This window comes from Vanessa cardui, chromosome 16 (assembly GCF_905220365.1).
Source record: "Vanessa cardui chromosome 16, ilVanCard2.1, whole genome shotgun sequence".
NCBI classification, from domain to species: Eukaryota; Metazoa; Arthropoda; class Insecta; order Lepidoptera; family Nymphalidae; genus Vanessa; species Vanessa cardui.
In genome coordinates this window covers 1,470,424-1,484,822 of record NC_061138.1, presented here as the reverse complement: position 1 = coordinate 1,484,822, position 14,399 = coordinate 1,470,424, and the positions used below count along the sequence as shown (strand labels likewise).

Here is a 14,399-nt window from a genome sequence, read left to right as displayed (position 1 = left end):
ACGCGTGCATCTTAACCGATGATTGCGGGTTCAAACCCAGGCAAGCACCACTGTTTCATGTGCTTAATTTGTCTTTATAATTCATCTCGTGCTCAGCGGTGAAGGAAAACATCGTGAAGAAACCTGCATGTGACAAATTTCATTGAAATTCTACCACATGTTCATCCCATCAACCCGCATTGGAACAGCGTAGTGGGATATGTTCCAAACCTTCTCCTCAAAGGGAGAGGAGGCTTTTAGCCCAGCAGTGGGAATTTACAGACTGTTATTGTTGTTGTTGTAAATAAAATATTAGAAATCTTATTATTAAATATTAGAAAGCCAGCTTACCGGTATGACAGGTTCTGGTTGTTTGGTGAATACTATTCTACCATCCAAAAATGGTGGCACGATGTTATGCACAAGGAGATGAACGCGATCCACACTTTCCTGTAAAAATAAATTAAAGTCTAGTTACTATTTACATATAACTTATTCAGGGTTGCCAATGTGTGGGGAATTCCCCAAAATGCAGGAAATCGTAAGTCGATCGGGGATTAGTGTGGGGCTTGTCACATGTGAAAATTGAATTGTAGTCGATTATTAGTTAGCATAGTAACAAAAACACACAATATACAACCACGACTAGTCTGAGGTCAACGAAAAAAAAAAGGTCGTCAGTAACCATGACTAGGCTGATTTAACGAAATTTACCTCGAAAATTGGATTTTATTGTTAGGAAATGAAAAACAAACATACAAAAACATGTTTTTTTTTTCCTTTAATTCTGTGTTCCAATTCCCCAATTGGGACATTTCTTTCCCCAATTTGGGGAATTTCGCTTAGATTTTTGGGGAATTAGGTGAATAGGCATCGGCAACCCTGAACTTATTATAACTTTGGTATTACCATATTAAATAAATTCAAATGGTCATTTATTTTTTGTCTGATTTTGGTTACAACCATAAGGACTTTCAAATTGTATAGATTATAATACAAGCGAATTTTCATCAGGTGCGCTACTGTAACAGGGGTTATGGTATATACTTGTGTTATCAACAAAAACAATAGTGTGTGCAGTGGGGTAGCTATCGTAGGGCCAGGTGGTGCAGTGCACCTGGGCCCCGGTGTTCAGGGGGCCCTCTAATTAAATCAAAATCAAAAATCAAAATAAACTTTATTCAAGTAGGCTTTTATAAGCACTTTTGAATCGTCATTTTACAATTAAGTGAAGCTACCACCGGTTCGGAAAGTAGATTCTACCGAGAAGAACCGGCAAGAAACTCAGTAGTTACTCTTTTTTTGACATTTAAAAAATACAAAGTCACGTTAATTAAATACAATTATTTTAATTAATGTATCCTGCTTGGAAGTCAACATATATTAACTCCACGCTTTTTTATCATCTATTATATATGTTATAAGCTTATCCTTACTCCTAGTGCACATACAATGATTATCACTAATAAACCGTAAGTTTCTTATTTGGTATCTATAATTTTAATGGGTAATTATTAGATAAAGAGGGATGGGAAAAAGGAGGTCAGGGGACGATTATTTTTCTATGCACCGGGGCCCTTCCTCACCTAGCTACGCCACAGAGTGTGTAAGTGTGTTCTATGTATAACAGAATCCCGATTATCCGGATTCATCAGTCTCCGCTTTAATTAGTAAGAAATTCATTTAAAAAATGTTTTGACGGCGCAACGAGACATGTAACGACAAATTTATTCCCGCCACGGACGATGAACTTGCGCTCTCATTTGTTTGGATCTAAATAAAATGCACTACATATTAAAAAAAATATTGAATTTTAAATATTGTTTGCTTTGAATTTGGTTATCCGGATTTTCGATTATACAGAATACTGGTTATATTTCATCCGGATAATTGGGATTCTATTGTATTGAATATGAAATCATAACACCTATGTAAAATATCTTTCTTTTAATTTATGATTTGCGTTTAGATATGGGAATATTTCTTACCTCATCCAAATCATTGTTTATGTTAATAGCGTGAACGACACCACTAGTGAGCATTCTGTTTCGCTCCCACAGCTCGTTGTCCTTGTCTATTTGTTGTCTTGCTGCGGAGACTTTGCGATTTCTTCTCTTTTCTATCTGTTCCTCTTTGCGGGCTACATATTCAGCACTAGTTCCCGCAAACGGATCAGATTCGTCTGTTTCACCTGAAGAAAATGCAAAGGTTATAAAGGGCATATATATAAATTATATATATAAATGTGAAAACTTTTGTATACACATTATACATATCCACATTAATATATAAGTTATACATTTACAAACAAAAATTGTAATAAATGTTATCAACCTCTTAATGATGAATTTATAAAGTTTTTATTCAAAGAGATGAGAGTTATGATGCCTTGAATTTGGAAAGCATGGTTATATAGTTTTAATTAGTCTATTACTATTAATTAATGCTTTTAGTTAAAACTTTAATATGGGAATCATGGGAGTCACTTGTAATATATTTGTTATTTGATCAAAGGCAGCTAGCTCTTTGACAAAATCAATTAACAAAATATTCTCTTACCTTCACCCATATTGTACCAAGCTCTGTCTAGTTTTTTTTCGGCTTCTTGCCATTCAGGGTCGTCAACATCTAAGCCACGTCGAGAACTCACCCACCTAGTAACACAAACACAATCATAGAATAAATTACAAATATATCGCAAAAAAGTTTGTATATGTGTGTATGTTACTAACATATAAGTCATAGCTTACAAAGAAAATAAATAGTAATGTGGTTACAGGGTAGTAATAAAACAATCATTGTTTACTATTGAATTGAAAAACGTCTGGTTTACTTTCTTTACAAAACAATAAAGCAAAAATAAATAACGGAACAAATGGTAGATAAGTGACAACTATTGTCATATTAAGTTGAGATATAATATTATTTGATTATATATTAAGGTATAGTTATATTTGTATACTTACTTATGTGGAGTAGCCCTAACTGTATCATCATATGGCCTTCCCTTGTAATCTCGCAATGGACGTCGATCACTACGTGTAGATCTATCAGGACCATCTCTTGGCAGCGGAGTGGGAAAGTCCCAGCTTGATTTACGTACAGCTCTAGGATCATCGTCATCATCGTCCCATGCCGTTTTGTCAGTTGGTTTGAGGACTTTAAGGCTGAAAAGAATTAATAAAATTTGTAACTTTTGTCTTAAATTTTTGCGATTACACATTGAAATAAAACTAGTTATAACGGATTTGAATGGAACTGACTGACTGACGTGGTCAGTCTACCCGTTACCACAAATGCTTTAAAGTGCTCGAAATGTGGGATGTTAAAAATAATTAATATATGCGATTCAAATCTGTTATAACCAGTTTTATTTCAAAATTTGTAAATTTTGAAAGCAATATTTAAAGAAATTAGCCTAGCAAATAAAAGAATGCCAAAAGGGAAAGTTTTATACCTGGGAGTGCGAGGTTCATCTTTAAATCTTGGTTCATAATAACTCCTTCTAGAGCTATCTCTGTCTGAATCACGATCTCTTCTATCCTTGTCCCTCCTATCAGAATCTCTGTGTCTGTCTTTATCCATCCTGTCTCGGTCATATCTTCCACCAGACTTATCCCTGTCCTTTCTATCTCTGTCACGTCTCTCATATTGGTGACGATAGAATAAGTCATCATTTTGATCCTTTGAACGAGATCTTTTTTCTTCTTGTGTAGAATAATGCACACCTTTCTCCCTTGTTTCTCTTTCTTTTCTGAAATTGTAAATTTTATTTCATAACTTATCCATTATCAATATTTAAGTAACAAAAGGATTCTTTACTCTATATTACTTATAAAATTATTAATAAATATTTTCACAATTCCAATAAAGATATGAACACACATCCACTATTTCCATCTTGTTTTTTATAAAATAAATCATTACTTAGGATGATCAAATGGGCTACCTGATAGCAAGTAGACACAGTGCCCATAGACATAAGAAGTAAAATGGAAAATGATTTTCTATGGGATCATGATAAACTTTTACTAAGACTATATGATGTAAATTAAGAATAGAATTTTAAAAATAGAACAGACTTATAAATTCTTACTTTTGTAATCGTTCAAGCATTCGTTCTCTAGCCTGTTCAGACAGTCCGCCAGTATATGTCGGTGTTTCTTCATTGTGCCGCCTGTATTTCCTATCCTTTACACCTGCGGCATCTTCTTTGTTATCCGTATCCTCACCTTCCATTTCCTCATTTTGAAACGATATCAGACGATTTTGCTTCCTTTTAGCTGCAGCTAACTTGTCTAAGCCTAATAGAGAAGGCTTAGCAAATTGAAAATCAGGTGGTTTATCCTTCTTTTTAATGATTAAACCACAGGGAGCATCCGAAGATGTCCCCTCTAAGCGATGTAGGTTTTCTTCGCTGTCTGACATCGCATGAAATGTAAACAAGCACTAGATAAATTTATGACTGCAGCAGACTCGTTTTAAGTCAGTGTTATGAGTAACTTTAAAATAAATTTCGGCTAAACATAACACCACAAGTTGCAAAACAATCCATGTAGTGTAGTGACACTTGGACGCTTCACTTTAGTTATGACATTTGACAATGACATTGACATTATGAATGATTGTCAGTTTACGTAAAGTCTGCGATACACATAAAATACGTGTGGTGTTGCTATCTTATAAAATTTTAACAAGTAGGGTACACTTAATATTTACGTTTATTATTTCAAGCTAAAATTTGATAACAAAATTAAAACAAGCAAGTTTTTTATTTATTGACTGTCAGTACGCAAGAATCACTAGTCAATTATATCAAAGTTGTATCATAAATTATTTGAATGTTAAAATTTGAGTAACCACTGACAATTTATTAATATAAATATCAATTGTTTTTATAATGACCCAACCTAGGGCTGATGACCTCGGTTACAGCAAGCTTATAAATGAAATAAACTTATCACGTAAACACTATACTGATATAATAAAGTATAAATTCGATTAAATGCAGTCTGAATAAATACGTTGCTATCATTATGTTTAATAAATTAGTAGTTCCCCCTTTATTGTGAAGAAGAAGAAATCTTGAGATTTTAAGCCAAGTGAATGTCGAGTAATATTATTTTATGAGTTGAGAAACTTAGCAATGGCAACGTAGGGGACGTTCTCTCTCGTCGAGTACTTAAGTCATCTCGAAATTCTTTTCAAGAGTCCAAACTAATACTTTATTCTTATAGAATATGACTTCTTTACTTTTTTAAACTCAGTGGAGCATTGATCAAACTGTTAGAGTAGGTACTATCCACTCATCACACATTTTACCGCCGAACAACCATACTTAGTATTATTGTGTTTCAGTTTCAAGAGTGTTTGACTTAGTACAATGCATGAAGGGCGGAAAAACTTAGTTCGCAAGATTGATTGCATTCCCAAGAGTGATGTAAGGAATAGTTGCAATCGGATGGTCTATTTGCTCGTCCGCCTTCGAATTTTGTTAAATGATATTAATAAATAAATGTAACTTAATAAATACAAACAAAAGGTAAAAGCTTTTGTTATAGAGTAAACTTAATAATCTATATTATCGAATGTAAGAGAAATACAATTCAAGTTTTTTGACTAAGTAGAGTACAAATCTAAAGAAAATTTTAGTTCAAAAAAGTATGTATAAATGTGAAATAAAGATTTCCCAAAAAATCAATGAAAAAATTAATTTTTGCTGATCAGCTCTAGTTTACCTACTACTCTCATTTAATTTTTTCTCGGTTTTGTTTCTAATTAGTCACTATTACAATAATATCGATAAAGTTTATGTTACTATTTTATTATGGCTAGTACTTCTAGATATTATGCAAACAATCCTGATATATTTTGTAATGTTTGTGGTGATAACAAACATGGAAAAGCTTGGATTATAATCCAAGCTTTTCCATGTTTCATTGTTTTTTATTTTCTTGTGTTTTGTCAAAATAATACAGAGCACTCTCGATGTGATCTCGAATCGCATTTGAACGGTATACATATTTAATGTAATGGAAGCTTCTGACACCACACCTGATTGGATTTTGGTCCAAAGGTTTTCCATTCATTTAAATTTTTAATTCACAACAATCCCCAATGTCCCCTTTATCCGTTCTGAGGTCGAAAATAAAACAAAATCATTTTCACGTTTAGGGAGTTATTATTCAATTATTTTGTAATCCAGTACCATATGAAATGTATACATAATTAGTTTTTCTTAAAAACAAATAAATAAAAAAATAAAACATTATTAGATCAGTTTGTTAATTCTTAGAAAATGTTAAGTGTAAAATTTACTGTTCCTTGTTATTTTGGAGTATGCGAAGTTCATCGTACATTTATAAGATGCGCTAAGGTCTGAGATTACCTGAGGATTATAACCGAATACCGCTTCTGAGCATCAAATATTTCGTGCTCCAGGAATATACGGTTCCAACGAGGGAATTTACGACCCAACAATTTCAGTTATTTCTCAACCGACTACTGCGACAGCACAAAATTTTTAGTATTTCGAAGTGTGTTTCGAAAAAGGCCAGGTCCTTTTTAAGTTTTAAATAATACATTACAGCTGTATATGTTGGTGCATCTATCAATATCATAATTGATAAGTTGTTTGTGTTTCTTATTAATAATAATTTATTGTAATTTATATGTTTGTGAGTATTTATTATTATTTGTGGATATTTTTCAAAAAATTTACAGTGTTAAGCCATTATCATACTATATATTTTCTAAAAATTGTATTTTAAATTATAACAAAATCGCATAAGACATTTGGATGAATTTATATTTTGGAACAGAATAGAAAACTGATGGTCAACTGTATTAAAAAAAAAAAAAAAAACTTTTTTCTTTCGTTGCTACGAAGTTCTCGTTTCTTATTAAGTAACATCGAATTTATTTTTCGAGATAGTTCTAACTAATGTATAAAGAAAATTGCCTGTTATTTAAACTACTGGCATGTAATTAAAGTGAATATAAATAATATATATCCACAAAATTACACTCATGAATAAAATCTTTTCATTTGACTCAACAAAAATAGAACAGTTTGTTACTGACTCGCGCGGTTACAAGACGCGTGTAGTGTCGGAGACAAAATATCGTAAAGTGGCGGGAAAGTTGACGCAGATTATTTCGATAGCCATTTTATTTAAAAAAAGGTTCTTTATGGTGTGAAGATCTTTTGTTAATTATTTTAAATAGTGAATACTGGTGTTTGTGTTTTGTGATAAATAAGTGATGCGCGACAAGGTCAATTTAGGGGCAATTTATAGCGAGTGACATAAAATTTAAAATAGATTCGATTCGGTTAAAAATTATAAATGATGATGGCTGACATCGAAACCAACGCAGAAAAGGACGTGCCAGGTTTGTACGAGAAAATATAATTATCTTTAATTGAAGTCTTAATTAAATGTTACATTCAATATATATTTAAATGGAAACAAAATTATGTGTTATTAAATTTTAGTTTTGGCCTCTTTGTATGTGACCTTTGTGTTATTTTATATCACGACATTAGAAATTCTTACTTGGTTATCACCAAATGGTGCTCTATCCCCAAGTCTCCGGTTCAATATCCTGTAGCGACAAGTATTTGTATTCCGGTGTCCATTATACATTTTAAATCTATGTTTATTTATTATTTATACTACCAAGAAATCAACGTACGCAAATGGTGACTCATTAATTGTTTATTTTCTTATGTTACATATAAATAAAAACTGATATCAAGACAACGAAATTATGAGTTATAATCTAATATTAGAATACATTTTCAAATGTTTTATTTAAATGAACAAAGTTATACCTACATTATGTCATAATTTAAAAATCAATCACAAAAGATAGGTGACCTTTGCTTTGTATACTAGCAGATTATTAAAAAAAAACAATGTCAATTAATAAAAAAAGTGATGTCATGGTCATTTAAAAATAAATAATAATTGTACTTAATTCAATCAGCAACAAGATTGCATAAAGATTGCACACATACAATCGGTCTGTCTGTCACTAAATAGCCATTATACTACAGTACAAATACATTTATAACACACTTGCTGTGACCGTGACCTTGTACGCGTTTGAAATTAACAAAAAAAATATTGCAGCCTAAGTTACTCCTTATTATATCAGTTATCTGCCAGTGAAAATCCCGTCAAAATCGGTCCAGACGTTCCAGAGATTAGCCGGAACAAACAGACAGACAGACAGACCGAGAAATATTGTAAAAAATCTTATTTTGGTATGTGTACCGTGTAAACATAAATATACATTGACTAAAAAAGGGCTATTTTAATATTACAAATTCTTCATGACTTCAATTTTATTATATGTATAGATTTTTTTGACCTATGACTGGCGAACCTGTTGCGTGTTCTGTACGGATGGATCTAAAGTAATAAACTTCAATTTGTGTCAATCGAATATTGTTTTATTAAAAGGGTCGAAGTGCCGCATAAGACAATAAAATCTATAACCCTTATGATATCATATGATGTTCTTTTTAAAACGCAAATATTAACTTATAAAATAGCTAGCGGCCCGTTTTGTCCAACTTCGGTTACGTTACTTAAGCTTTAGTAAGTATTCCTTATCTTTTCTAGCAATAAATATAGCCTTTGTTACTCGTGGGTAACATAGCTTTCGAATGGTGAAAGATTTTTTTTAAATCGGAGTAGCCAGTAGTTTTTGAGCCTATTCATTACAAACAAACAAACAAAGTTTTCCTCTTTATAATATTGATATCTAGAGATCTTTAAATATGTCATAATTATATTTGATAGAAATACTTATTCATGTAGTTACATTTATATTATTATCAATTATTTAAAAAACTCACATTTTTTGCGATATCCGAATTCATAAAAATAAGTGTATTCGATTTCAGAACGTCACTCGAATGGCTTTAAAGATAATACAGGACGGTTTCCCGCGCAAAATAATAATTAAAAAAAAAAAAGCAAAAGAGTCGCTCATGTTATGTGAAAAGGAGATTTTTGTCATATTTATAAAATAAAATAAATGCTAAATAAATAATCTGTGCGCTGGTTTTGTTATTATATTGCGCCTGGAGCCTTTCCAGTCGTACACGGAGCGAATTATAAAATTTTTATCACAATTTGATGGCTTAGAAACGCATAGAGGACAAACATAATATAAACGCATTCATTTTTATTTATATGGAATATAGATGAGGCAAGATGGCCCGGTGATTAGAACGCGTGCATCCCAACCGATGATTGCGGGTTCAAACCCAGGCAAGCAGCACTACATTCATGTGTTTAATTTGTGTTTAAAATTCAACTCGTTCTCAGCGATGAAAGAACACATCATGAGGAATACTCATGTGTCAAATTTCATAGAAATTTTCCCACATGTATATTCCACCAACCCACAATGGAACAGCGTGTTGGAATATGTTCCAAACCTTCTCCTCTAAAGGGAGCCTTTAGCCCAGCTGTGGGAAATTAACAGGCTGTTGTTGTTGGAATATAGATGCGATTGGATATTTGTTATTCAGCAACGCTGGATCGGCAGATTGGGTTCTATTAAAATTAGGCATGGAATCCATTATGACGTCGGATATTAGGTAATTAGGTTGGGTACACATGACTAAACTTTAATTAATGACGATTGAAGGTCGATGACAGCGCAGCAAAAATGTCCAATTTCTCTTTATAACCTTGGCAGATCCTAGCATTCTTTATCAAGGTACTTAATATACCTACTGAAAAATATTTACAGACGAGGAATAAAGTGAAATAAACATTTTTACATTGAATTGACGCGACATCTTTGGTCGAAATATGAATAATCTATGAAATTCATATGGTGAACATATCGGAACTTTTTGAATAAAAATTAAAAGTGGATATACCTAAGTAGTGAATATTCTTTTGAATAAGACATGCGTATAATGTTGAAATATCGAGCCACCAAACAATCACCAGACAAAAAGAAACAAAGTAAATATCCCGTTTTGAATACTCGTAGTGAGTTTTGTTGTATCATATTTAAACATATCTTAATTAAGATCTGTGGTACATAATGTAGTAGAAGGAGAAGTAAATCGCATCAAAAAACTGAGGAAGGTTATAAATATCACTATTTTCTTTAAAGTGTATGTAAGTGATTACAATTACTTATAGATATGCGCTGTTAAAAATGAAGCGTTCCTTACATCGCCAATGCGCCACCAATATTTGGGAAGAGGATGTTGTGTCCTTTGTATTACATTGGATCACTAATTCAAACCGGAACACAATAATAGCGGTAGAATGTCATGATTGAGTGGTAGCTACCCGGACATGAATGAAAACATGAATGTTTCGGATAAAACTGTCACTTGTTCATTGATTCAATTACTGTTTATCAGTCTTTTGAAATAAACGTCAAACCTTCTTGAGATGACAGGAGACTATTGATCAATATTAAGTTATTTATTTTTCTTTGAATGAGGTAAATAAACTAGCGAATAGGCAGAGATACGAAGAGCAATGTTACATCGTCCAGACCATCTCGTCAATCGTAATTCCACCACCGACCTATCGAGGGTTTCAAGGTCTAAGATGGCCCGTTTTATCCCAATTGTATTTGGGGTCGGCGCAGCATGTTTTCTTCTTCCATATTTCTCTTTCTGACGTCATTTCTTCATTCCTTCCAGCCATCTCTTCCATTACTCTGTGTCCAATGATTGAGCAGAATTAGAAAATTTGTTTTTACTTCCTACAATAGCGATGAGATGCAGATAAAAATACACACTGTAATAATAACTTCGGGAAATAGTTTATTCGTTGTGTAATTGATGATTGCAACTCATTCATTTTATTATAGCTCGTTGTAATTACCGTAATTAGTGTTTCTTGTTATATACAAGCAGGATAGTCAAGTGCTCTCGCATAGATTAAAATAATGGTCGGCATCTATACACTTTGTAAGATAACAAGATAATTATTACAATCTATTGTACCTTGTACTTAACAGGAAAACATACCGCTAAGTAGTTGTTTTTAGATGCGATCTTTGATACAAAATCCACAACAGCGTGATTTTAAAGACATTTTCTACCTTGCACAACACCTCTGCATCGGTTTTTCCGAACTGATACGACTTGAGAACCTTCAAGTAAAGAGCATTGAATCCGACTGAAGCTGCGTGGTTCACATATTTGGGACACGATTGCAGCTATTGTTTTTTGCGTAATTTTTTTTAATTTTCAATTAATTTTCAAATTAATTATTCAAATTAATTTTCAATCTTAAATGCCGGCTACGCACCCGCAAGCTGCGCGGTGTTGCAGATATCCATCGACGGTGGTAATCACTTTCCATCCGGTGAGTCTCTCGCTCGTTTTCCTCCTTAAACAATAAAAAAAATCAAAAAGTATATACATATATTCAGGTTAATCTAACAATAAATGGAATAATACATGAAAAAAACAATGACTTCCTGCTCGTTTGCCTCCTAAAACATAAAAAATCAAAAGATATAATAGGTACATATATAGGTTGATCTAACAATACATTGAATAATACGCAAAAAACAATAGCTGCAATCGTGTCCCAAATATGTGAACCACGCAGCTTCAGTCGGATTCCAAAATCGAAACCAGTTTTTCAGTGGACCCTTTGTAGCTGTGACGGTATTTTTCATATTCAATAAATATAAAATTACAATAGTTATATTTAAAAGTGATAAAATGAACTTAATTTATTCAATAGCCTGATTAAACATATAATAATAAAATTATAATTTTTGTTCAGTAAATCATGTGTCGGAAGGAATTAACACCAGAAAAAGTATCGATGTTACGTGATGTGTTAATAAAACCATTTACATATTATCGCATATCTACAGGTGAGGATTAGAGCATTTAATTAAGTACATGTTATTCTTGTAAGTATGTAAATATACATATGATGACGACACAAAACTAAGCTATTGATAGAAAGGATATTATGCTATCCTTTTTTATCGCTCTTGAGGTGGAGATAGCAATATGCTCTCTTCTGTTAGATTTTCTTTTGTATTATATTATACACATTGTGTATGTAAACCAAGATCACCTGCACTCTGAAGTTTGGCGGGTAGGTTCCTTATAGGATGTAGTAATCCACATTTTATGAAAATCCACCTCTAAAGGGAAAAAAATTGGGTTGGAAATTTGTTTTATAAATTTTGCGTCGTTCAGCTTGTATAGTTAATTTAATTACACACACACACACACACACACACACACACAAACACATACATTAAAGTGTTTTTCTTCAACACTAGCTAAACAACTCCTTGAGCTAAGTTAATTTATTTCATCCTCCAAGCCATCTCGCCTCATGTTACCGATTACTGAGATTCAATTCACAAGTTCTGATAGAAGCTCTAAACTTATAATATGGTCTGTCTATTGCTTTACGCAGAGACATACATTATAGTTAACTAGTATTTATCTACTATTTTGTACATTTATATTCATAGTAACCTTCTTCTCGAATAGATTGATTCAAGATTAAGTAAAATCTTTTAAAAAACTGCATCAAAATACGTTGTGTAATTTTAAAGCATTTAAAGCATACATAGGAGCAGATAGCGGTGAGCGACTTTGTTTTATACGATGTTATGACAACGATTAGTATTGTATCTATTGCGACAAGTCTAAATTTAAAGGAAATAAAAAAAAATTAAATAAATATAGTTCGCTAGGTTAGGTTGCCATAAAAACTCACGTGGTTGAAGCGTTTACACATACCATTAATGATGCTCTGACGTCTTCATACAAGGTATTAAACCTGGGTATTTATTAATATTGAAAAAAAGAAATTATTATTCCAAGTTTAAAAATTTGATTCTAATTTAAGTTTTTTGTGTAAATGGTTAACTTTTGCAGTATGCATAATAGTTTATGATTAACGCAAATAGTTACCCTTATCACCACCTAACGGGAATACTGCGAATTACCAATAACCCTCTATATTTAGAGATACGAGATTATATATAGAAATACTCAGCAATATATTAACAACCATGACAATGATTATGGTTAGTTATTATATGGAATCCCCTGGAAAATGATCATTAAATTAATGGTTGTTTTGAATATTAATTTAATATGCTAAAATATGTAAAGTAGTATTTACTTGTTTGCATGACTTACAGTTGCAAATTGTAGGTTGTTTCTTGGATTAAAAAAAATTGCTTTAACTTCCTAGTAAAGCATCTTCACTCCTGTAAAGACGTGTTTTATTTCAAAGAGCCTCAGATTCACACTCGTTTCTCATCGTATAAACTTTATTTAAAGCAAGTCAAACTACGAAGCGTACCTAACATATAGTAATATGTCTAATAATTAATAATAATATTATATAATTATTAAAGATTTACGTGAAATACACAAAATCTTCTGTTAAAAGTATTTTTTTCTATAATAACATAATTTACTTGTCATATACATACTCTTACGTAAAATGCTTTGAACTTCTAGAGTATGAGATGTTGATTAAAAAATAAAATGTATATTAAAGAGTAATAATAAACAATTGGAAATATATTCTAAGTCTATCCATACATCACGTCATGCATTATATAAGACCATACATAGCGTTTTATATTGAACAACATAAGGATATTAAATCGAAACAATAGGGCTTTCATTAAATATAATTTATATGTAGATAGACAGACTATAAAATTCGTAATTACATAACAAATATCACACGAACATTATCGTGATTAAGACTTCGTTTAAAATTTTCCACTGCGGTGTTCATTAACGATCTTCCCATGGCATTATAACATGTAGGTATATATCACGGCCGACAAAGCTGTGCTGTCTATGGTTCCAGCGTGGAACAGGGTCTGTTGGATTTCAGTAAAGCCATAGCCATATACATTGTACAATAAAAAGAAAAAAATAAGTCAGCGTAGGCAACGTCTTTCGAGAATAACAGCGAGCTCTAACCTCAGCGAAGATCTGCTGATGTTTAGTCAATAAGAAAATTGTAAACCGCCACAAACAAATAAAAGAATGTAGTAAAGAAGACACGAACAACTAAGCCCTTGAATGTTATTAAGAAAATTGCAGCTGTTTGATTTTATAAAGCAGGAGGTTGTATAACATATTTTCTCAACTTCAGAAAATTGTAAACCGCCATAAACAAATGTAGTAAAAAAGGCACGGACAACTAAGCCCTTGAATGTTATTAAAAATTGTGTGCAGCTGTGTGATTCTATAAAGCAGAAGGTTGTAAAACATAATTTCTCAACTTACAATGAAATTAAAACGCATTGCATATATGCTGAAGCATCGGATGGTCGAGGTCTGGTTTACGCAGTTGTCGCTGTACAAACATGAAACGACAATCGTCGGCATTCCCAGTCGGTGAATAGAATCTTTCAAA

At 32.2% G+C, this 14,399-nt stretch overlaps 2 protein-coding genes across 2 annotated transcripts in view; one reads left to right on the top strand and one right to left on the bottom strand.

Annotated features, from left to right (window-relative positions):
• LOC124536445 (pre-mRNA-splicing factor ATP-dependent RNA helicase PRP16) overlaps window positions 1–4,554 on the bottom strand; it is a 104,809-nt gene extending 100,255 nt beyond the window's left edge. The window contains exons 1-6 of the mRNA XM_047112986.1: window positions 4,076–4,554; window positions 3,437–3,733; window positions 2,946–3,146; window positions 2,539–2,633; window positions 1,968–2,170; window positions 331–429 (exon numbers count right to left, since the gene is read on the bottom strand). Coding sequence (XP_046968942.1) covers window positions 331–429; window positions 1,968–2,170; window positions 2,539–2,633; window positions 2,946–3,146; window positions 3,437–3,733; window positions 4,076–4,407 — 1,227 coding nt within the window. The 5' untranslated portion in view covers window positions 4,408–4,554. The remainder of the gene's footprint in view (window positions 1–330; window positions 430–1,967; window positions 2,171–2,538; window positions 2,634–2,945; window positions 3,147–3,436; window positions 3,734–4,075) is intronic.
• A 2,773-nt stretch (window positions 4,555–7,327) lies between these two features.
• The window catches only part of LOC124536066 (adenylate cyclase type 2-like), a 225,159-nt gene continuing 218,087 nt past the window's right edge, over window positions 7,328–14,399 (top strand). Inside the window, exon 1 of the mRNA XM_047112496.1 lies at window positions 7,328–7,371. Coding sequence (XP_046968452.1) covers window positions 7,329–7,371 — 43 coding nt within the window. The 5' untranslated portion in view covers window position 7,328. The remainder of the gene's footprint in view (window positions 7,372–14,399) is intronic.